Below are 23,204 nucleotides of genomic sequence, written 5' to 3' on the forward strand. Positions count from 1 at the left end.
CTTTGTCACTGACAGTGCTTTGTCTGAGGGTAAAATAAACCCTTATTCCATCTTGGTTAAATCCAGTCCCTACCCTACCTCTGTTTTCAAAGTTGTAATGTTGTTTAATCTCTCTCTCTCTCTCTCTCTCTCTCTCTCTCTCTCTCTCTCTCTCTCTCTCTCTCTCTCTCTCTCTCTCTCTCTCTCTCTCTCTCTCTCTCTCTCTCTCTCTCTCTCTCTCTTTCTCTCTCTCTCTCTCCTTCCTTACTTCCTCTCCCCCTCCTTCTCTCTCCAGTGATGGCCTGTGGAATGCCTAAACCTCCAGTCAACGGTAGTATAGTCGGGCAGGACTTCACTCTTGGTGCCAGGGCCATGTACCAGTGTAACCCTGGCTTCAGATTGGCCAGTCCCCTGGCCGTGTCAGTCGTCTGTCAGTTGTCTGGGAGGTGGAGCCCCAATGAGGCCCCGCCCCGCTGCATACGTGAGTAGTCCTCATTGATTGGAGTTCACATTTGTGAGGCCTCATTGGTTGGAGATCACTTTTAGTGAGGCCTCATTGGTTGGAGATCACTTTTAGTGAGGCCTCATTGATTGGAGGTCACATAAATATGTCCTCATTGGTTGGAGTTCACATTTGTGAGTCCTCGTTTGTTGGAGATCCCTTATCGTGAGGCCTCATTGGTTGGAGATCCCTTATAGTGAGGCCTCATTGGTTGGAGATCACATAGGTCAGTTCTCATTGGAGCATGGGTTCCCAGAGGTAAAATGGAGGCTACATTTTCCTCCAACATTTCTAATGATTTGGAATACTTTTTCATAACAAGTTTTGATTCAGCATTACAGTGAGTTGTGACTCGGTTCAGCCCCAGGACCATTTCAGATTATGTCTCCGCTGTATGTGTTTGTTTGGGTAGGGATATATCCCTTCTTCACCGGCCAAGAGTTAATTAAAACAGATTCCGGTAGAGATCCAAGAATGAGGTATCACTGCCAAGCTTGTGCCATGTTTAGCTTATAAATAACCTCACTTAAAAAATTATATTATCTAGTTTTGGATGTTTATTTTTCAAGATAAAATTACAATTTTGAATGTACTATGACCACAAAATAAAGTATCAACTATTATCATATGATAGACATGGCATACAAATACAGTCTGAGTAATATAGCGTCTTGATGAAATAAAGTAGTAATTTCACATCTTACCCATTCAGTTTGTCATTTCTGACCTGTGACCTATGTGTGTCTGACCCCTGACCTTTGCAGCTGTGACTTGCCCTGACATCGGCCACGCTGCGGTGGATCACGGGAGATGGAGGCTGATCTACGGATCTCAGAGCCAATACGACGCCTTGATGATGCTCATCTGTGACCCCGGTTACTACTACAAGGGTCAGAGGGTCATCCGTTGCCAGGCCAACAGCACCTGGGACTACCCAGAGCCCCGGCCGGCCTGCGAGAGTGAGTCAGAATCTTCCACAATGCACCATTTTGTTTTCAACCAAGTTATGCCTTAGTTGATTTCGCTTGTTCACGATTACAGTTACCATGGGAATCATTATCAACGCTAATTCACCTGATCAATGTGTTTCTGTTGAGAGAGGAGAGAGAGGAAGCTTGGCCTTGATCAACGCAGAAAGGAGAGCTACTAGCCTTGATGAACACAGAGAGGAGAGAGAGAGAAAGATTAGCCTTGATGAACACAGAGAGGAGAGAGAGGAAGCTTGGCCTTGATGAATGCAGAGAGGAGAGATACTAGCCTTGATGAACACAGAGAGGAGAGAGAGAGAAAGATTAGCCTTGATGAACACAGAGAGGAGAGAGAGAAAGATTGGCCTTGATGAACACAGAGAGGAGAGATACTAGCCTTGATGAACACAGAGAGGAGAGAGAGAGAAAGATTAGCCTTGATGAACACAGAGAGGAGAGAGAGAAAGATTGGCCTTGATGAACACAGAGAGGAGAGATACTATCCTTGATGAACACAGAGAGGAGAGAGAGAGAAAGATTAGCCTTGATGAACACAGAGAGGAGAGAGAGAAATATTAGCCTTGATGAACACAGAGAGGAGAGAGAGAAATATTAGCCTTGATGAACACAAAGAGGAGAGAGAGAAAGATTGGCCTTGATGAACACAGAGAGGAGAGAGAGAAATATTAGCCTTGTTGAACACAGAGAGGAGAGAGAGAAATATTAGCCTTGATGGACGCAGAGAGGAAAGAGAGAAAGATTGGCCTTGATGAACACAGAGAGGAGAGAGAGAAATATTGGCCTTGATGAACGCAGAGAGGAGAGAGAGAAATATTGGCCTTGTTGAACGCAGAGAGGAAACCTTCATCCAACAAAAAGGATGACGTCAAAACAATTACCCAAATGAAAAAAACAAGTTGAACATATGAATGTGTTTTGTTTGTCTGTTGAATAATTCATATATTCCTCTTCTCTCCCTCTTCTCCTCTCCTTTCCTCCCTTCTCCACTCCTCCCTTCTCCTCTCCTCTCCTCCCATCTCCTCTCCTCTCCTCACCTCCCTTCCCCACTCCTCCCTTCTCCCCTCCTCTCCTCTCCTTCCTTCTCCACTCCTCCCTTCTCCCCTCCTCTCCTCCCTTCTCCACTCCTCCCTTCTCCCCTCCTCTCCTCTCCTTCCTTCTCCACTCCTCCCTTCTCCTCTCCTCTCCTCCCTTCTCCACTCCTCCCTTCTCCCCTCCTCTCCTCTCCTTCCTTCTCCACTCCTCCCTTCTCCCCTCCTCTCTTCTCCTCCCTTCTCCTCTCCTCTCCTCACCTCCCTTCCCCACTCCTCCCTTCTCCCCTCCTCTCCTCTCCTCCCTTCTCCCCTCCTCCCTTCTCCTCTCCTGTCCTCCCTTCTCCTCTCCTCTCCTCGCCTCTCCTCTCCTCTCCTCACTTCTCCCCTCCCCTCCTCTCCTCTCCTCCCTTCTCCCCTCTCCTCTCCTCCCTTCTCCCCTCCTCTCCTATCCTCCCTTCTCCACTCCTCCCTTCTCCTCTCCTCTCCTCCCTTCTCCCCTCCTCTCCTCTCCTCCCTTCTCCCCTCTCCTTTCCTCCCTTCTCCCCTCCTCTCCTATCCTCCCTTCTCCACTCCTCCCTTCTCCTCTCCTCTCCTCTCCTCCCTTCTCCCCTCCTCTCCTCTCCTCCCTTCTCCCCTCTCCTTTCCTCCCTTCTCCCCTCCTCTCCTATCCTCCCTTCTCCACTCCTCCCTTCTCCTCTCCTCTCCTCCCTTCTCCTCTCCTCTCCTCAGTAATCTCCTGTGGGGACCTGGGCACTCCTCCGAATGGTAATAAGATCGGGACGCTGACGGTGTTCGGAGCAACAGCCATCTTCTCCTGTAACACAGGCTATACGCTGGTTGGTTCCCGGGTCAGAGAGTGCATGTCCAATGGCCTCTGGAGTGGATCTCAGGTCCAGTGTCTCGGTGAGAGAACCAGAACCAGCTAGAGACAGATGTAACCGTCTCAATCCCATTTTTGTATTTCAGCTTCTCTGAACATTAATCTGATCAAGCTATTTTCACAAAGAATCAGATCATAGTGTCTGGTCAAACATTGTGTTTTATTCTTTGTCTCTCTCTGTTCTGTCCCTCCTCTCTAGCGGGTCACTGTGGTACCCCAGAACCAATAGTGAATGGTCAGATCATAGGAGAGAACTATAACTACAGAGGTAGTGTGGTCTACCAGTGTAACCCCGGATTCAGACTCATCGGGGTGTCTGTACGAATCTGTGAACAGGACCACCGCTGGTCCGGACGTACCCCTGTCTGTGTCCGTAAGTACCCAGAGACAGTGGCTTTCAGATGGTAACTTTCTCCCAAAACAATGACGGGTTAGAATGTTTTCAGACTCAGGATGGAATAAGCAGGGAATCCAGGAATCATCCAACCGGGGATTACCAGAAAACCTGTGAATCTTGGGAAAGTTAGTAGAATTGTTCAACCATTGTGTCTCCTGATAGGTAAATGTGGTCTTGGGTCGTCCTATAGGGGCTTGTAGTCTTGGGTCGTCCTATAGGGGGCTTGTAGTCTTGGGGCGTCCTATAGGGGCTTGTAGTCTTGGGTCGTCCTATAGGGGGCTTGTAGTCTTGGGTCGTCCTATAGGGGGCTTGTAGTCTTGGGTCGTCCTATAAGGGGCTTGTAGTCTTGGGTCGTCCAGTAAGGGCTTGTAGTCTTGGGTCGTCCTATAGGGGGCTTGTAGTCTTGGGTCATCCTATAGGGGGCTTGTAGTCTTGGGTCGTCCTATAGGGGGCTTGTAGTCTTGGGTCGTCCTATAGGGGGCTTGTAGTCTTGGGTCGTCCTATAGGGGGCTTGTAGTCTTGGGTCGTCCTATAGGGGGCTTGTAGTCTTGGGTCGTCCTATAGGGGGCTTGTAGTCTTGGGTCGTCCTATAGGGGGCTTGTAGTCTTGGGTCGTCCTATAAGGGGCTTGTAGTCTTGGGTCGTCCTATAGGGGGCTTGTAGTCTTGGGTCGTCCTATAGGGGGCTTGTAGTCTTGGGTCGTCCTATAGGGGGCTTGTAGTCTTGGGTTGTCTTATAGGGGGCTTGTAGTCTTGTGTCTACCTATAGGGGCTTGTAGTCTTGGGTCGTCCTATAGGGGGCTTGTAGTCTTGGGTCGTCCTATAGGGGGCTTGTAGTCTTGGGTCGTCCAGTAAGGGTTTGTAGTCTTGGGTCTACCTACAGGGGCTTGTAGTCTTGGGTCGTCCTATAGGGGGCTTGTAGTCTTGGGTCGTCCTATAGGGGGCTTGTAGTCTTGGGTCTACCTACAGTGGCTTGTAGTCTTGAGTCTACCTATATGGGGCTTGTAGTCTTGGGTCTACCTATAGGGGCTTGTAGTCTTGGGTCTACCTATAGGGGCTTGTGGTCTTGGGTCTACCTATAGGGGCTTGTAGTCTTGGGTCTACCTATAGGGGCTTGTAGTCTTGGGTCTACCTATAGGAGGCTTGTAGGCTTGGGTCTACCTATAGGGGCTTGTAGTCTTGGGTCTACCTATAGGGGCTTGTAGTCTTGGGTCTACTAATAGGAGGCTTGTAGTCTTGGGTCTACCTATAGGGGCTTGTAGTCTTGGGTCGTCCTATATGGGGCTTGTAGTCTTGGGTCTACCTATAGGAGGCTTGTAGTCTTGGGTCTACCTATAGGAGGCTTGTAGTCTTGGGTCTACCTATAGGGGGCTTGTAGTCTTGGGTCGTCCTATATGGGGCTTGTAGTCTTGGGTCTACCTATAGGAGGCTTGTAGTCTTGGGTCTACCTATAGGAGGCTTGTAGTCTTGGGTCTACCTATAGGGGGCTTGTAGTCTTGGGTCGTCCAGTAAGGGCTTGTAGTCTTGGGTCGTCCTATAGGGGGCTTGTAGTCTTGGGTCTATCTACAGGGGCTTGTAGTCTTGGGTCGTCCTATAGGGGGCTTGTAGTCTTGGGTCTATCTACAGGGGCTTGTAGTCTTGGGTCGTCCTATAGGGGGCTTGTAGTCTTGGGTCTACCTATAGGGGGCTTGTAGTCTTGGGTCTACCTATAGGGGCTTGTAGTCTTGGGTCGTCCTATAGGGGGCTTGTAGTCTTGGGTCTACCTATAGGGGCTTGTAGTCTTGGGTCGTCCTATAGGGGGTTTGTAGTCTTGGGTCGTCCTATAGGGGCTTGTAGTCTTGGGTCGTCCTATAGGGGGCTTGTATTCTTGGGTTGTCTTATAGGGGGCTTGTAGTCTTGGGTCTACCTATAGGGGGCTTGTAGTCTTGGGTCTACCTATAGGGGGCTTGTAGTCTTGGGTCGTCCTATATGGGGCTTGTAGTCTTGGGTCTACCTATAGGGGGCTTGTAGTCTTGGGTCGTCCAGTAAGGGCTTGTAGTCTTGGGTCGTCCTATATGGGGCTTGTAGTCTTGGGTCGTCCTACAGGGGCTTGTAGTCTTGGGTCGTCCTATAGGGGGCTTGTAGTCTTGGGTCTACCTACAGGGGCTTGTAGTCTTGGGTCTACCTACAGGGACTTGTAGTCTTGGGTCGTCCTATAGGGGGCTTGTAGTCTTGGGTCTACCTATAGGGGGCTTGTAGTCTTGGGTCTACTTACAGGGGCTTGTAGTCTTGGGTCTACCTACAGGGGCTTGTAGTCTTGGGTCGTCCTATAGGGGGCTTGTAGTCTTGGGTCTACCTATAGGGGGCTTGTATTCTTGGGTTGTCTTATAGGGGGCTTGTAGTCTTGGGTCGACCTATAGGGGGCTTGTAGTCTTGGGTCTACCTATAGGGGGCTTGTAGTCTTGGGTCGTCCTATATGGGGCTTGTAGTCTTGGGTCTACCTATATGGGGCTTGTAGTCTTGGGTCTACCTATAGGGGGCTTGTAGTCTTGGGTCGTCCTATATGGGGCTTGTAGTCTTGGGTCTACCTACAGGGGCTTGTAGTCTTGGGTCTACCTACAGGGGCTTGTAGTCTTGGGTCTACCTACAGGGACTTGTAATTTTGGGTCTACCTACAGGGGCTTGTAGTCTTGGGTCTACCTACAGGGGCTTGTAGTCTTGGGTCTACCTACAGGGGCTTGTAGTCTTGGGTCGTCCTATAGGGGCTTGTAGTCGTGGGTCTACCTATAGGGGCTTGTAGTCGTGGGTCTACCTATAGGGGGCTTGTAGTCTTGGGTCTACCTACAGGGGCTTGTAGTCGTGGGTCTACCTATAGGGGGCTTGTAGTCTTGGGTCTACCTATAGGGGCTTGTAGTCTTGGGTCTACCTATAGGGGCTTGTAGTCTTGGGTTGTCCTATAGGGGGCTTGTAGTCTTGGGTCTACCTACAGGGGCTTGTAGTCGTGGGTCTACCTATAGGGGGCTTGTAGTCTTGGGTCTACCTACAGGGGCTTGTAGTCTTGGGTCGTCCTATATGGGGCTTGTAGTCTTGGGTCGTCCTATAGGGGCTTGTAGTCTTGGGTCATCCTATAGGGGGCTTGTAGTCTTGGGTCGTCCTATAGGGGCTTGTAGTCTTGGGTCATCCTATAGGGGGCTTGTAGTCTTGGGTCGTCCTATAGGGGCTTGTAGTCTTAGGTCATCCTATAGGGGGCTTGTAGTCTTGGGTCGTCCTATAGGGGCTTGTAGTCTTGGGTCATCCTATAGGGGGCTTGTATTCTTGGGTTGTCTTATAGGGGGCTTGTAGTCTTGGGTCGTCCTATAGGGGGCTTGTATTCTTGGGTCGTCCTATAGGGGGCTTGTAGTCTTGGGTCGTCCTATAGGGGGCTTGTAGTCTTGGGTCATCCTATATGGGGCTTGTATCTTGGGTCGTCCTACAGGGGCGTGTAGTCTTGGGTCTACCTATAGGGGCTTGTAGTCTTGGGTCTACCTACAGGGGGCTTGTAGTCTTGGGTCGTCCTATATGGGGCTTGTAGTCTTGGGTCTACCTATATGGGGCTTGTAGTCTTGGGTCTACCTATAGGGGCTTGTAGTCTTGGGTCTACCTATAGGGGCTTGTAGTCTTGGGTCTACCTATAGGGGGCTTGTAGTCTTGGGTCGTCCTATATGGGGCTTGTAGTCTTGGGTCGTCCTATATGCTATGGCTTCTACTGGCTAAGGTGGAATAGCATTGGAAAACGTATGTGTTTTTGCGTAGTGTTGAAAGTTGATTTCAGGCCTGGTCTTTGATAGTGATGGATATGTGTGTCTTATTTATGTCCGCAGCAATCACATGCGGTCACCCGGGCAACCCTACCTTTGGCGTTACCCAGGGAACACAGTTCAACCTGAACAACGTGGTGCGCTTCCTGTGCCACTCTGGGTACATCCTGCTGGGGGCTGCGGAGTCTCACTGCCAGTCCAACGGACAGTGGAGCAACACCCTACCCAAGTGTAGAAGTAAGAGTCTGGGGGCCGAGAAGTGTGTGTGGCTGTGGATGTGTGTGTGTGTGTGTGTGTGTGTGTGTGTGGGGGGGGTAACTGTGTGTGTGTGGCTGTGTATGTGTGTGTGTAGCTGTGTGTAGTTGTGTATGTTTGTTTGTGTAGTTGTGTGTGTGTGTGTAGTTGTGTAGCTGTGTATATGTTTGTGTAGTTGTGTAGTTGTGTGTGTGTGTGTGTAGTTGTGTGTGTGTGTAGATGTGTAGCTGTGTATATGTGTGTGCGTAGCTGTGTGTGTGTGTGTGTGTGTGTGTGTGTGTGTGTGTGTGTGTGTGTGTGTGTGTGTGTGTGTGTGTGTGTGTGTGTGTGTGTGTGTGTGTGTGTGTGTGTGTGTGTGTGGGTGGGTCTTTTTTTACGACTTGTTCAATGGGAGTGGATGTGTGTGATTCGGGGTTTCCGTTAGGAAGATTTGACCCGGACAACGTGACCGGTAAGATTTGAATTTACCGGACCGATACGTATTAGGTGCTGAATCCATTAGGTCGTCCAGCCACTGTGCTCAGAGTCACAGAAATCACCTTTAAATTAATTCACCTGAACACAACATGCTACTCCTGTAATGAACCAGCCAATTAAAACATCACTTTCAAACATTGGCCAAAATGCAATTTGCCGGATAACACCATTCTAGACAGAACACCTGGGATAACACCATTCTAGACAGAACACCTGGGATAACACCATTCTAAACAGAACACCTGGGATAACACCATTCTAAACAGAACACCTGGGATAACACCATTCTAAACAGAACACCTGGGATAACACCATTCTAAACAGAACACCTGGGATAACACCATTCTAGACAGAACACCTGGGATAACACCATTCTAAACAGAACACCTGGGATAACACCATTCTAGACAGAACACCTGGGATAACACCATTCTAGACAGAACACCTGGGATAACACCATTCTAAACAGAACACCTGGGATAACACCATTCTAGACAGAACACCTGGGATAACACCATTCTAGACAGAACACCTGGGATAACACCATTCTAGACAGAACACCTGGATAACACCATTCTAGACAGAACACCTGGGATAACACCATTCTAAACAGAACACCTGGGATAACACCATTCTAAACAGAACACCTTATAGCGGTTCCATACGTGACAGAGGTTAAAATATCTGTTAGAAACTTAGAAGCAACAACTAGGACTGTGCCTTTGACTGTCATAGTGGTGGGTTCTATAAGAAAGTACATTTAAATACATTAGCTAAAATGATATAATTACTCCTGTCTCTACAGAAATACATGAAATCCTTCAAGATCAACATGATTTAGCCACAGAGGAATCAATGATCGTTAGCTTATTTAAAAAATAATAATAGCTGTGTATTGTTTCATATCACAAGCTAGTCGGCCTAGGCTTGCTTTGGCAGCCGAGTGACAACAGGCCTAGATGATTACTGAGATGCGGCTGTCAGTTAAATATGTTTGAAGATAATGTGGCTTGAATATAAATTCAAATGTTGAGACAGGAAGAAGGGGAGAGGTGCAGATATAGGTCAGTCTCTCTGCAGAATGGCTCAGCAGAGCAGGGGTGTGTTGTGAAGATATAAGAGAGTCTCTCTCCAGAATGGCACAGCTCTCTCTTACCAATTCTAGCATTGTTATTGTCTCATTGTGTGATTTGAATGCCATTTGATTGTTTATTTGATAAATCTCCCATTACAGCAAGCTGAGGAGAGACATTCATGAAATAACCCGTTTTAATTTGTCGGCTTTATGCAGCCTATTTTGTCTTAGTTGACATTTGGAAGTTATAGGCCTGCTGCTGCATTGGTCTATAGACTATCTCTGAGTTATAGGCCTGCTGCTGCATTGGTCTATAGACTATCTCTGAGTTATAGGCCTGCTGCTGCATTGGTCTATAGACTATCTCTGAGTTATAGGCCTGCTGCTGCATTGGTCTACAGACTATCTCTGAGTTATAGGCCTGCTGCTGCATTGGTCTATAGACTATCTCTGAGTTATAGGCCTGCTGCTGCATTGGTCTACAGACTATCTCTGAGTTATAGGCCTGCTGCTGCATTGGTCTACAGACTATCTCTGAGTTATAGGCCTGCTGCTGCATTGGTCTACAGACTATCTCTGAGTTATAGGCCTGCTGCTGCATTGGTCTACAGACTATCTCTGAGTTATAGGCCTGCTGCTGCATTGGTCTATAGACTATCTCTGAGTTATAGGCCTGCTGCTGCATTGGTCTACAGACTATCTCTGAGTTATAGGCCTGCTGCTGCATTGGTCTACAGACTATCTCTGAGTTATAGGCCTGCTGCTGCATTGGTCTATAGACTATCTCTGAGTTATAGGCCTGCTGCTGCATTGGTCTACAGACTATCTCTGAGTTATAGGCCTGCTGCTGCATTGGTCTACAGACTATCTCTGAGTCATAGGCCTGCTGCTGCATTGGTCTACAGACTATCTCTGAGTTATAGGCCTGCTGCTGCATTGGTCTACAGACTATCTCTGAGTTATAGGCCTGCTGCTGCATTGGTCTATAGACTATCTCTGAGTTATAGGCCTGCTACTGCATTGGTCTATAGACTATCTCTGAGTTATAGGCCTGCTGCTGCATTGGTCTACAGACTATCTCTGAGTTATAGGCCTGCTGCTGCATTGGTCTACAGACTATCTCTGAGTTATAGGCCTGCTGCTGCATTGGTCTACAGACTATCTCTGAGTTATATGGAAGTTATAGGCAGAGTTGCAAAGATAAAGCCATATCTCAGACTGGCCAAAAAAAGAAAATATCAAAATGGGCAAAAGAACACAGACACTGGACAGAGGAACTCTGCCTAGACGGCCAGCATCCCGGAGTCGCCTCTTCACTGTTGACGTTGAGACTGGTGTTTTGCGGGTACTATTTAATGAAGCTGCCAGTTGAGGACTTGTGAGGCGTCTGTTTCTCAAACTAGACACTCTAATGTACTTGTCCTCTTGCTCAGTTGTGCACCGGGGCCTCCCACTGCGCTTTCTATTCTGGCTATTTTGGAACTTTTGTGAGTGTAATGTTTACTGTTCATTTTTATTGTTTATTTCACTTTTTGTTTATTATCTCTTTCACTTGCTTTATTGGCAATGTAAACATATGTTTCCCATGCCAATAAAGCCCTTAATTAATCTCTTTAGGATCCACCTCTTTTTTTAAATGTTTTCCTGAAATGACATACCCAAATCTAACTGCCTGTAGGTCAGGCCCTGAAGCAAGGATATGCATATTATTGGTATAATTTGAAAGGAAACACTTTTTCAATTTTATGGAAATGTGAAGGGAATGTAGTAGAATATAACACAATAGATCAAAAGATAATATAATGAAGGGAAGGGCCATAATGTATTATTCCAGCCCAGCTGCAATTGTGATTTTGTCCATTAGATGGCAGCAGTGTATGTGCTAAGTTTTAGACTGATCCAATGAACCATTGCATATTATGTTCAAAATTTGTATCAAGACTGCCCAATGTGCCTAATTTGTTTATTAATAACTTTTCATGTTCAAAATTCTGCATTCTCCTCAAACAATAGCATGGTATTCTTTCACTTTAATAGCTACTGTAAATTGGACAGTGCAGTTAGATTAACAAATTAAGTTTTGGGAAATGTCTTGTTACTTACAACCTCATGCTAACCGCATTAGCCTACGTTAGCTCAATTGAATTGAGAGAGAGAGCAGATAGAGAGAGATGGCACGCTCATCACCGATGTGACAGACATGACTATCGTAGCGATGACATGACACAACCTCCTTTTGAGCAAACAAGTGTGTGTGTGTGTGTGTGTGTGTGTGTGTGTGTGTGTGTGTGTGTGTGTGTGTGTGTGTGTGTGTGTGTGTGTGTGTGTGTGTGTGTGTGTGTGTGTGTGTGTGTGTGTGTGTGTGTGTGTGTGAGTGACACAGGCTTTTGCATCTGCCTGTGAAACAGAGAAGAGGGAAAATCACACGTTCACAAGTTAGCTAGGTGGGCGATGTTCTGGTGAGACGCCAGGGGATGAGATTAATCACTTCTGCTCCTCTCCTCCTCCATCCTCTCTCTCTCTCTCTGTCTCTGTCTCTGTCTCTGTCTCTGTCTCTGTCTCTGTCTCTGTCTCTGTCTATCATCCTCTCTCTTTTCTCTGTTTGCTCAAGAGACCCCCATACGTTTTTTTTTTTAATATCAACGTTTCTCCAGCCCCTTGCTCATAGGGCAGTCCCTAGACAATATGTAGTCAATGTGAAGCCTAATCGGAACCCTTATGCTATGTTATGCTAAACAGTGATACGTATAGAGTATATAAATGATGATTACCACCTCAGGTTGCAAATAATATGCTCTAAAGTTCAGCATTTAAAAATATATATATAATAAGTATATTGTACCAGCTATTTGTGGGTGATTTAGTGTTGTGTTGAGGATGATGTATCTGTTTTGGCCGTGGAAGTGAAGAAGCTTTTAAAGGCATTGGCATACAAAGGAGTTCATTAATATTATACACAGACATTTATTTAGCAGTCACATAAACAGTAATATTACACTAAAGGAGAAAGATTTAGTGCTGCTTCCGGAACCCAAACGCCCCGTCATTGGAGAGGAGACACAGATCCGGTAACTTCCCTCTACCATCTGTTCTATTGGCCAGCGTGCTGTATGAACCCTCCTGCTGTCTTCCGGTCAAATTGGACCCATTTACACGTTTTCTCTCTGAGATAATGTAGTTCATTTAATCTGATTGTCATAAGGTTCCATTTGCATCTGAACACACAACATACATTTAGATGATTTTCATTACATTTTGGGTGTTTTGTTTAACTTTTGTTCACCTGTTACGTTTCCGGTCATTAGAAATGAATAGGTGAGACTACAATTACTGTATAAAATTGAGTTCAGGCACATGCCCATTCATCAGATGGACACACTTCCTCTCCCAGACCCCCATATTCATGTGTGTTTGAGCACACACACACACACACACACACACACACGCACACACACACACACACACACACACACACACACACACACACACACACACACACACACACACACACACACTTGATCATATCTTTGATCGTGATACTGGTGAGGAGGAGAGAGTAAACGTTGACACAAAGTAATCTGTGATAAATAGCACAATATGTTTCATCTGAGTATTTGTTATAGTCAAAATAATCCACACATTATGCTTTTTTTAACTCAAAAACTAGTTGTATGAGCTCAGGTCAATGAGTTCTACAGGCCATAAACAGCAAATAGAAGTTAAAAAATGTGTAATATTTACAAGAACTTAGTTGATAAAAAGATCTAACACAACATTAGGCGATAATATATGTATTATTATGGATTTATAATCAGCTATAATGGGGACGGTCATTTTGGACCGCTGAACACAGAATTAATGAATGAAACGAACACAACAGGAGGGTTAAAGACGGGAAGAGCTCCGTTTGAGACTACCCTACCAAGGGGACATTCAAAAATGTAATATCTTATGTTTCACCGAGTCGTGGCTGAACGACGACATGGACAACGTTCAACAGCACGACAGAACAGCTGCCTCCGGTAAGATAAGGGGTGGCGGTCTGTGTCTATTTGTCAATAACAGCTGTTGTGCGATCCCAAGGTTTAAGCCCATAAGAAAACATTAAAATTGTTATTCAGAAGCAGTGCTCCTAGTGTCCAGGGACTATAAAACTTTATAAAACGGCTTCATCATTAAGTGCATCAATGACCCTACATACGTATCCCAACCAAAAGCCATGGAACACAGGCAACATCCACACTGAGCTAAAGGGTAGATGTGCTACTTTCAAGGAGCGGGACATTAATCTGGACACTAATAAGAAATCTCTGTTATGACCTTCAGCAGAACATTAATACAGGACTAAGATAAAATCCTACTGCAAACAACACTGAAGCATGCATGAGAGCACCAACTTTTTTTTTTATTTTTTAACCATTATTTAACTAGGCAGTTCTTCTTAACAATTTCTTATTTACAATGACGGTCTACCAAAAGGCAAAAGGCCTCCAGCAGGGACAGGGGCTGGGATTCAACATTTTAATATAGGACAAAACACACATCATGACAAGAGAGCCACCACAACAACACATAACGAGTGGCCTAAGACAACAACATAGCATGGCATCGACACCACATGACAACACATGACACAGATCCTCTCCACGTCACCTGGTAGGAGTGGCCTGTCAGGTAGGATCCAATCCAAAAGTGTTCAGAACCTGAGACGCCCAGCCCTGAGAGAAGAGAATCTAACGGTTCACAGTGTCGAAGCAGCAGATCTGGGAGGATGAGAACAGAGGAGAGAGAGTCAACTGCTTTGGCAGTGTGGAGTGCCTCCATGACAGAGAGAAGAGCTGGGGTGACCCGTCTTGAAGCCTGACATACAACATTATCAAATCCATGTAGACAAACAAGGAGTGTGCGATTAAAAATGGCAAAAAACACACACATTTCTTTCCACAGGGCAGTGGGGTGAGACAGGGATGCAGCTTAAGCCCCACCCTCTTCAACATGTACAGTGCCGTGCAAAAGTATTCATCCCCCACTGGCGTTTTCCTATTTTGTTGCATTACAACCTGTAATTTAAATTGATTTTTATTTGGATTTCATGTATTGGACATACACAAAATAGTCTAAATTGTTGAAGTGAAATGAAAAAAAAATATTAAAAAAATAAAATAAAACATTTCAAAAAAGTTTAAATAATTTGAATGGAAAAGTGGCGCGTGCATATGTATTCACCCCTTTAATATGAAGCCCCCGAATAAGAGCTGGTGAAACCAATTACATTCAGAAGTCACATAATTCATTAAATTAAGTCAACCTGTGTGCAATCTAAGTGTCACATGATCTCAGTATATACTGTATTCACCTGTTCTGAAAGGCCCCAGAGTCTGCAACACCACCAAGCAAGCGGCACCATGAAGACCAAGGAGCTCTCCAAAACAGGCCAGGGACAAAGTTGTGGAGATGTACAGATCAGGGTTGGGTTATAAAAAAATATCTGATATTTTGAACATCCCACGGAGCACCAATTAATACCATTATTAAAAACACGGAAAGAATATGGCACCACAACAAACCTGTCAAGAGAGGGCCACCCACCAAAACTCACAGACCAGGCAAGGAGGGTATTAATCTAAGAGGCAACGAAAAGACCAAAGATAACCCTGAAGGAGCTGCAAAGCTCCACAGCAGAGATTGGAGTATCTGTCCATAGGACCACTTTAAGCTGTACACTCCACAGAGCTGGGATTTACGGAAGCAAACAGAATAAAATGAGCGATAGTCCAGGAATATGAGGAAAAACATTTACAGAACATTTTACCAAAACACAACTATTTCTTATTTAAATTAAATTCAACCCTCACCAGGTAAATTAACTGAACACATTCTCATTTACGACAACGACCTGGGGAATGATAACAGAGGACAGGAAGGGGGATGATTGAGCCAACTGGAAGCTAGATCCAGGGTATGATTGTTGCATTACGTAGATTCCAAGACATGTTGGACAAAACCCACTGAGTCGATGGTGGCTTCGAAAGCCTTTTGGAGAGTGTCTGTGGACTTCTCCACATGAATATTGAACTCATCAACCCCACACACTTCCATCCAGACAGTGGTGTCAGACAGCTGTGACCCTGACACCCACCATACCTCTCTCCTCTCTACTCTGTCTCCACCCCCTCCTCTCCACTCTGTCTCCACCCCCTCCTCTCCACTCTGTCTCCACCCCCTCCTCTTCTCCTCTCCACTCTGTCTCCACCCACTCTGTCTCTCCCTTGGTACCTCTGCCTCTGTCTCTCCCTTGGTACCTCTGCCTCTGTCTCTCCCTTGGTACCTCTGCCTCTGTCTCTCCCTTGGTACCTCTGCCTCTGTCTCTCCCTTGGTACCTCTCCCTCTGTCTCTCCCTTGGTACCTCTGCCTCTGTCTCTCCCTTGGTACCTCTGCCTCTGTCTCTCCCTTGGTACCTCTGCCTCTGTCTCTCCCTTGGTACCTCTGCCTCTGTCTCTCCCTTGGTACCTCTGCCTCTGTCTCTCTGCCTATCCCTCCATCCCTCCCCCTCCTCCCCTCCTCTCTCCCTCCATCCCTCCCCCTCCTCCCTTCCTCTCTCCTCCCTCCCTCCTTCACTGCCTCCCTCCCTCCCTTCCTCTGTCTGTTGTCTGTCGTTCTCAGTGGTCCTGTGTTCTCTCATGATCCATCCCTCCCTCCGGTGTTAAACTGACAACAGTGTTTGTGTTTCCCAGAGGTGTTCCTGCCATCTCTCTCCCTCTCCCTCTCCCTCTCTCCCTCTCTCCCTCCATCCCCCATCTCTCCCTCCCCCTCTCTCTTCCCTCTCTTCCTCTCTCCCTCTCTCCCTCCAGGTAGGTAGGTAGGTAGGTAGGTAGGTAGGTAGGTAGGTAGGTAGGTAGGTAGGTAGGTAGGTAGGTAGGTAGGTAGGTAGGTAGGTAGGTAGGTGGGTGGGTAGGTAGGTGGGTGGGTGGGTCGGTGGGATGGATGGATGGATGGATGAATGGGTGTTTTGGGAGGAGAAAGGATGGGTGGAGGAATTGATGGTGGCTAATTTCCTCCCAGAAATTAAATGTGTAAACAGCTTCACTTGCTACGTCATTGTATGTTATACAGCATATGTACTGTATTTTAGCATATGGAAATGTAATCTGCATGTGCACAGTATGTTGAAGTATGTGCTGTGTGTGTGTGTGTGTGTGTGTGTGTGTGTGTGTGTGTGTGTGTGTGCTTGTTCCTGCTTGTATACACACACACCAGCTCTTCTTTTAACGCTCTCCCTATTTGCCCCCTCCACTCTTCCTCACTTTGTCCTCTAGTTGTGAACTGCACAGAGCCAGGTCATGTAGAGGACAGCGACAGACAGGTGTTGTCTGAAGGCCCTGCTCCTTACAGCTTCCAGACCGCCGTGTCCTACCGCTGTAACCCTGGTTACTACCTACTGGGAACCAGCACTCTGTCCTGCCAGGGAGACGGCACCTGGGACCGATCACTGCCCAAGTGTCTGTGTGAGTACCAGACGCTCACACCGTGGGATTTTAACACACACACTATGGGATTTAAACACACACACACCGTGGGATTTTAACACACACACACCATGTGATTTTAACACACACACACACTTGCGGTTTAAAATAGCACCGCTATGTGCCCCAGTGCTCCTGTAAGGGCTGCACACAAACACAGCCATTGTTTGATGTTCTTTCCCAGAAGGCCTTACTTCAGGAGAACTATAGGAAGTTGGTTACTGTAATTAAATTGATTATACCTGGAAGAACAGGTAAACTAGGTATATTTACTAGACTTGTTCTGGAAGAACAGGTAAACTAGTGTCACGATCGTGTGGAGGAGAGACGGACCAAAACGCAGCATGTGGAAAATAAGCCATCTTCTTTTATTTTACTACGAAGATGAACATGAAACGAAACACTATTACAAACTATACAAAAACAACAAACGACCGTGAAGCTATAAACGTAGTGCACACACACACACACACACACACACACACACACACACACACACACACACACACACACACACACACACACACACACACACACACACACACACACACACACACACACACACACACACACACACACACACACACACACACACACACACGCTACAAACGTTCAACATAGACAATTCCCCACAAACAGCTAAAGCCTATGGTCGCCTTAAATATGGCTCCCAATCAGAGACAACAATAACCAGCTGTCTCTAATTGAGACCCAATTCAGGCAACCATAGACTTTCCTAGATACCTACACTCAACCATAGACACAGCTAGACTACTATACTAAACATAAACCCAACTACTCTAATAAACCCCCTAAACCTTACAACCACCCTAGACACTACAAAAACCACATACATTCCCCATGTCACACCCTGACCTAACCAAAATAATTAAGAAAACAAAGAATACTAAGGCCAGGGCGTGACATAACCCCCCCCTTAAGGTGCGAACTCCGGGCGCACCAGCACATAGTCTAGGGGAGGGTCTGGGTGGGCTTCCGTCCACGGCGGCGGCTCCGGCACTGGTCGTGGTCCCCACCCCACCATAGTCACTACCCGCTTTCGTAGCCTCCTCCAAATGGCCACCCTCCACATTAACCCCACTGGATTAAGGGGCAGCACCGGACTAAGGGGCAGCACCGGACTAAGGGGCAGCACCGGACTAAGGGGCAGCACCGGACTAAGGGGCAGCACCGGGATAAGGGGCAGCACCGGACTAAGGGGCAGCACCAGACTAAGAGGCAGCACCGGATTAAGGGGCAGCACCGGGATAAGGGGCAGCACCGGACTAAGGGGCAGCACCGGATTAAGGGGCAGCACCGGGATAAGGGGCAGCACCAGACTAAGGGGCAGCACCGGATTAAGGGGCAGCACCGGACTAAGGGGCAGCACCAGACTAAGAGGCAGCACCGGACTAAGGGGCAGCACCGGACTAAGGGGCAGCACCGGACTAAGGGGCAGCACCGGACTAAGGGGCAGCACCGGACTAAGGGGCAGCACCGGACTAAGGGGCAGCACCGGACTAAGGGGCAGCACCGGACTAAGGGGCAGCACTGGATTAAGGGGCAGCACCAGGATAAGGGGCAGCACCAGGATAAGGGGCAGCACCAGGATAAGGGGCAGCTCCGGACTAAGGGGCAGCACCAGGATAAGGGGCAGCTCCGGACTGAGGGACGGCAGCTCCGGACTGAGGGACGGATCCTGGCTGGATGACGGCTCTGGCGGATCCTGGCTGGACGGCTCTGGCGGATCCTGGCTGGACGGCTCATGGCTGGCTGACGGATCTGGCTGCTCATGGCTGGCTGACGGATCTGGCTGCTCATGGCTGGCTGATGGCTCTGGACGCTCATGGCTGGCTGATGGCTCTGGACGCTAATGGCTGGCTGGCGGCTCTGGCAGATCCTGTCTGGTTGGCGGTACTGGCAGATCCTGTCTGGTTGGCGGCTCTGGCAGATCCTGTCTGGTTGGCGGCTCTGGCAGATCCTGTCTGGTTGGCGGCTCTGGCAGATCCTGTCTGGTTGGCGGCTCTGGCAGATCCTGTCTGGTTGGCGGCTCTGGCTGGTCATGGCTCGCTGACGGCTCTGGCTGGTCATGGCTCGCTGACGGCTCTGGCTGGTCATGGCTCGCTGACGGCTCTGGCTGGTCATGGCTCGCTGACGGCTCTGGCTGGTCATGGCTCGCTGACGGCTCTGGCTGGTCATGGCTCGCTGACGGCTCTGGCTGGTCATGGCTCGCTGATGGCTCTGGCTGGTCATGGCTGGCGGAAGGCTCTGGCTGATCCGTTCTGGCGGAAGGCTCTGGCTGATCCGGTCTGGCGGAAGGCTCTGGCTGATCCGGTCTGGCGGAAGGCTCTGGCTGATCCGGTCTGGCGGAAGGCTCTGGCTGATCCGGTCTGGCGGAAGGCTCTGGCTGATCCGGTCTGGCGGAAGGCTCTGGCTGATCCGGTCTGGCGGAAGGCTCTGGCTGATCCGGTCTGGCGGAAGGCTCTGGCTGATCCGTTCTGGCGGAAGGCTCTAGCGGCTCCTGTCTGGCGGAAGGCTCTAGCGGCTCCTGTCTGGCGGACGGCTCTGTAGGCTCATGGCAGACAGGCGGCTTTGCAGGCTCATGGCAGACGGGCGGCTTTGAAGGCTCAATACAGACGGGCAGTTCATGCGGCGCTTGGCAGACGGACAGTTCAGACGGCGTTGGGCAGACGGGCAGTTCAGGCGCCGTTGGGCAGACGGGCAGTTCAGGCGCCGCTTGGCAGACGGGCAGTTCAGGCGCCGCTTGGCAGACGGGCAGTTCAGGCGCCGCTTGGCAGACGGGCAGTTCAGGCACCGTTGGGCAGACGGCAGACTCTGGCCGGCTGAGACGCACTGTAGGCCTGGTGCGTGGTGCCGGAACTGGAGGTACCGGGCTAAGGACACGCACCTTCAGGCTAGTGCGGGGAACAACAACAGGGCACACTGAGTTCTCAAGGTGCACTATAGGACTGGTGCGTGGTACCAGAACTGGTGGTACCGGGCTGAGGACACGCACCTCAGGACGAGTGCGGGGAGAAGGATCAGTGCGTACAGGGCTCTGGAGACGCACAGGAGGCTTGGTGCGTGGTGCCGGGACTGGAGGCACTGGGCTGGAGACACGCACCACAGGGAGAGTGCGTGGAGGAGGAACAGGGCTCTGGATACGCACTGGAAGCCTGGTGCGTGGTGTCAGCACTGGTGGTACTGGGCTGGGAACACACACCACAGGGCTAGTGCAAGGAGCAGTAACAGGACGCACAGGACTCTGGAGACGCACAGGAGGCTTTGTGCGTGCTGTAGGCACTGTCTTAACCAGACGGCTAGCACGCACCTCAGGACGAGTATGGAGAGCTGTTCCCGGTGACATTAAATCACCAACACGTTCATTCGGACGGATGCCGTGCTGCATGCACCAAACCAATACATCCCTCATAACTCTCTCCTCCAATTTCTCCATTAACTCCTTTACTGTCTCTGCGTCACTCTCCTCCAAATCCGCCCTCACCGGCTCCTTACGGTAAGCAGGAGGAGTTGGCTCACGTCTCCCGACTGACCCAACTAAACTACCCGAGATCCCCCCCCCCAAGAATTTTTTGGGTTTGACTTACGGGCTTCCAGCCTTGTTTCCTTGCTGCCTCCTCATATCTCCGCCTCTCTGCTTTCGCTGCCTCCAGCTCAGCTTTGGGGCGGTTATATTCTCCTGGTACTTCGCGGTCCAGAATTTCCTCCCAATTCCAATAGTCCTGTGTAGGTGGGTCCTGTTGTTGTTGCACACGCTGCTTGATCCGATGTTGGTGGGGAATTCTGTCACGATCGTGTGGAGGAGAGACGGACCAAAACGCAGCATGTGGAAAATAAGCCATCTTCTTTTATTTTACTACGAAGATGAACATGAAACGAAACACTATTACAAACTATACAAAAACAACAAACGACCGTGAAGCTATAAACGTAGTGCACACACACACACACACACACACACACACACACACACACACACACACACACACACACACACACACACACACACACACACACACACACACACACACACACACACACACACACACACACACACACACACACACACACACACAGGCTACAAACGTTCAACATAGACAATTCCCCACAAACAGCTAAAGCCTATGGTTGCCTTAAATATGGCTCCAAATCAGAGACAACAATAACCAGCTGTCTCTAATTGAGACCCAATTCAGGCAACCATAGACTTTCCTAGATACCTACACTCAACCATAGACACAGCTAGACTACTATACTAAACATAAACCCAACTACTCTAATAAACCCCCTAAACCTTACAACCACCCTAGACACTACAAAAACCACATACATTCCCCATGTCACACCCTGACCTAACCAAAATAATTAAGAAAACAAAGAATACTAAGGCCAGGGCGTGACAACTAGGTATATTTACTAGACTGGTTCTGGAAGAACAGGTAAACTAGGTATATTTACTAGACTTGTTCTGGAAGAACAGGTAAACCAGGTATATTTAATAGACTTGTTCTGGAAGAACAGGTAAACTAGGTATATTTACTAGACTTGTTCAGGAAGAACAGGTAAACTAGGTATATTTATTAGAAAATATAACAAGTCAGAACAGAAATTGTAACATTGGTCAGCATCTTTCTATGTTCTCTTCTGATTGGTCCATTTCTCTCTCTCCTCTCCTGTGGTTGGTTAGTGGTGTTGTGCGACCGTCCCAGCATGCCCCCGTACGCCCAGATCTCTGGTGACCGTCGGACGGTGGGTTCGGTGATTCGGTTCAGCTGTATTGGACAGAGGACGGTGATCGGTAACACAACACGCACCTGTCAGCTGGATGGACAGTGGAGCGGCTCATTACCACACTGCTCTGGTATGGAACACACACACACACACATTAGCACGCACACACACACACACGCACGCACGCAGGCACGCACGCACGCACGCACGCACACACACACACACACACACACACACACACACACACACACACACACACACACACACACTCCCAACGCACACGCACACACACACACACACACACACACACACACACACACACACACACACACACACACACACACACACACACACACACACACACACACACCCTCACAATGGGAGGCTGAAGTGTCTGGAATGGAACCAATCTGTTAGTAGTAACAGAAGGTCTGACAATAATAGTAGAATATAGCAAAGTACAGATCAAGTAACTATCACAATGCTCCTGTCTATGTGAGGAGATGTGTGGGCCTCAGAGTTGTCTAAATGAGATGTGTGGATCTCAGAGCTGTCTATATGAGATGTGTGGATCTCAGAGCTGTCTATATGAGATGTGTAGGTCTCAGAGCTGTCTATATGAGGAGATGTGTGGGTCTCAGAGCTGTCTATATGAGGAGATGTGTGGGTCTCAGAGCCGTCAATATGAGATGTGTAGGTCTCAGAGCTGTCTATATGAGATGTGTGGGTCTCAGAGCTGTCTATATGAGATGTGTGGGTCTCAGAGCTGTCAATATGAGGAGATGTGTGGGTCTCAGAGCTGTCTATATGAGGAGATGTGTGGGTCTCAGAGCTGTCTATATGAGATGTGTGGGTCTCAGAGCTGTCTATATGAGATGTGTGGGTCTCAGAGCTGTCAATATGAGGAGATGTGTGGGTCTCAGAGTTGTCTATATGAGATGTGTGGGTCTCAGAGCTGTCAATATGAGATGTGTAGGTCTCAGAGCCGTCAATATGAGATGTGTAGGTCTCAGAGTTGTCTATAGGAGATGTGTGGGTCTCAGAGCTGTCTATATGAGGAGATGTGTGGGTCTCAGAGCCGTCAATATGAGATGTGTAGGTCTCAGAGCCGTCAATATGAGGAGATGTGTGGGTCTCAGAGTTGTCTATAGGAGATGTGTGGGTCTCAGAGCTGTCAATATGAGGAGATGTGTGGGTCTCAGAGTTGTCTATAGGAGATGTGTGGGTCTCAGAGCTGTCTATATGAGATGTGTGGGTCTCAGAGCTCTCTATATGAGATGTGTGGATCTCAGAGTTGTCTATAGGAGATGTGTGGGTCTCAGAGCTGTCTATATGAGATGTGTGGGTCTCAGAGCTGTCTATATGAGATGTGTGGGTCTCAGAGTTGTCTATAGGAGATGTGTGGGTCTCAGAGCTGTTTATATGAGGAGATGTGTGGGTCTCAGAGTTGTCTATAGGAGATGTGTGGGTCTCAGAGCTGTCTATATGAGGAGATGTGTGGGTCTCAGAGTTGTCTATAGGAGATGTGTGGGTCTCAGAGCTGTCTATAGGAGATGTGTGGGTCTCA

At 48.4% G+C, this 23,204-nt stretch overlaps 1 protein-coding gene across 1 annotated transcript in view; it reads left to right on the top strand.

Annotated features, from left to right (window-relative positions):
* Positions 1–23,204, top strand: part of LOC139555342 (CUB and sushi domain-containing protein 2-like) — a 993,500-nt gene that overhangs the window by 853,721 nt on the left and 116,575 nt on the right. Inside the window, exons 52-58 of the mRNA XM_071369058.1 lie at positions 275–460; positions 1,246–1,440; positions 3,231–3,404; positions 3,581–3,754; positions 7,616–7,789; positions 16,676–16,864; positions 21,594–21,767. Coding sequence (XP_071225159.1) covers positions 275–460; positions 1,246–1,440; positions 3,231–3,404; positions 3,581–3,754; positions 7,616–7,789; positions 16,676–16,864; positions 21,594–21,767 — 1,266 coding nt within the window. The remainder of the gene's footprint in view (positions 1–274; positions 461–1,245; positions 1,441–3,230; positions 3,405–3,580; positions 3,755–7,615; positions 7,790–16,675; positions 16,865–21,593; positions 21,768–23,204) is intronic.

The sequence above is a fragment of the Salvelinus alpinus genome, chromosome 26, assembly GCF_045679555.1.
Source record: "Salvelinus alpinus chromosome 26, SLU_Salpinus.1, whole genome shotgun sequence".
Classification (NCBI taxonomy): domain Eukaryota; kingdom Metazoa; phylum Chordata; class Actinopteri; order Salmoniformes; family Salmonidae; genus Salvelinus; species Salvelinus alpinus.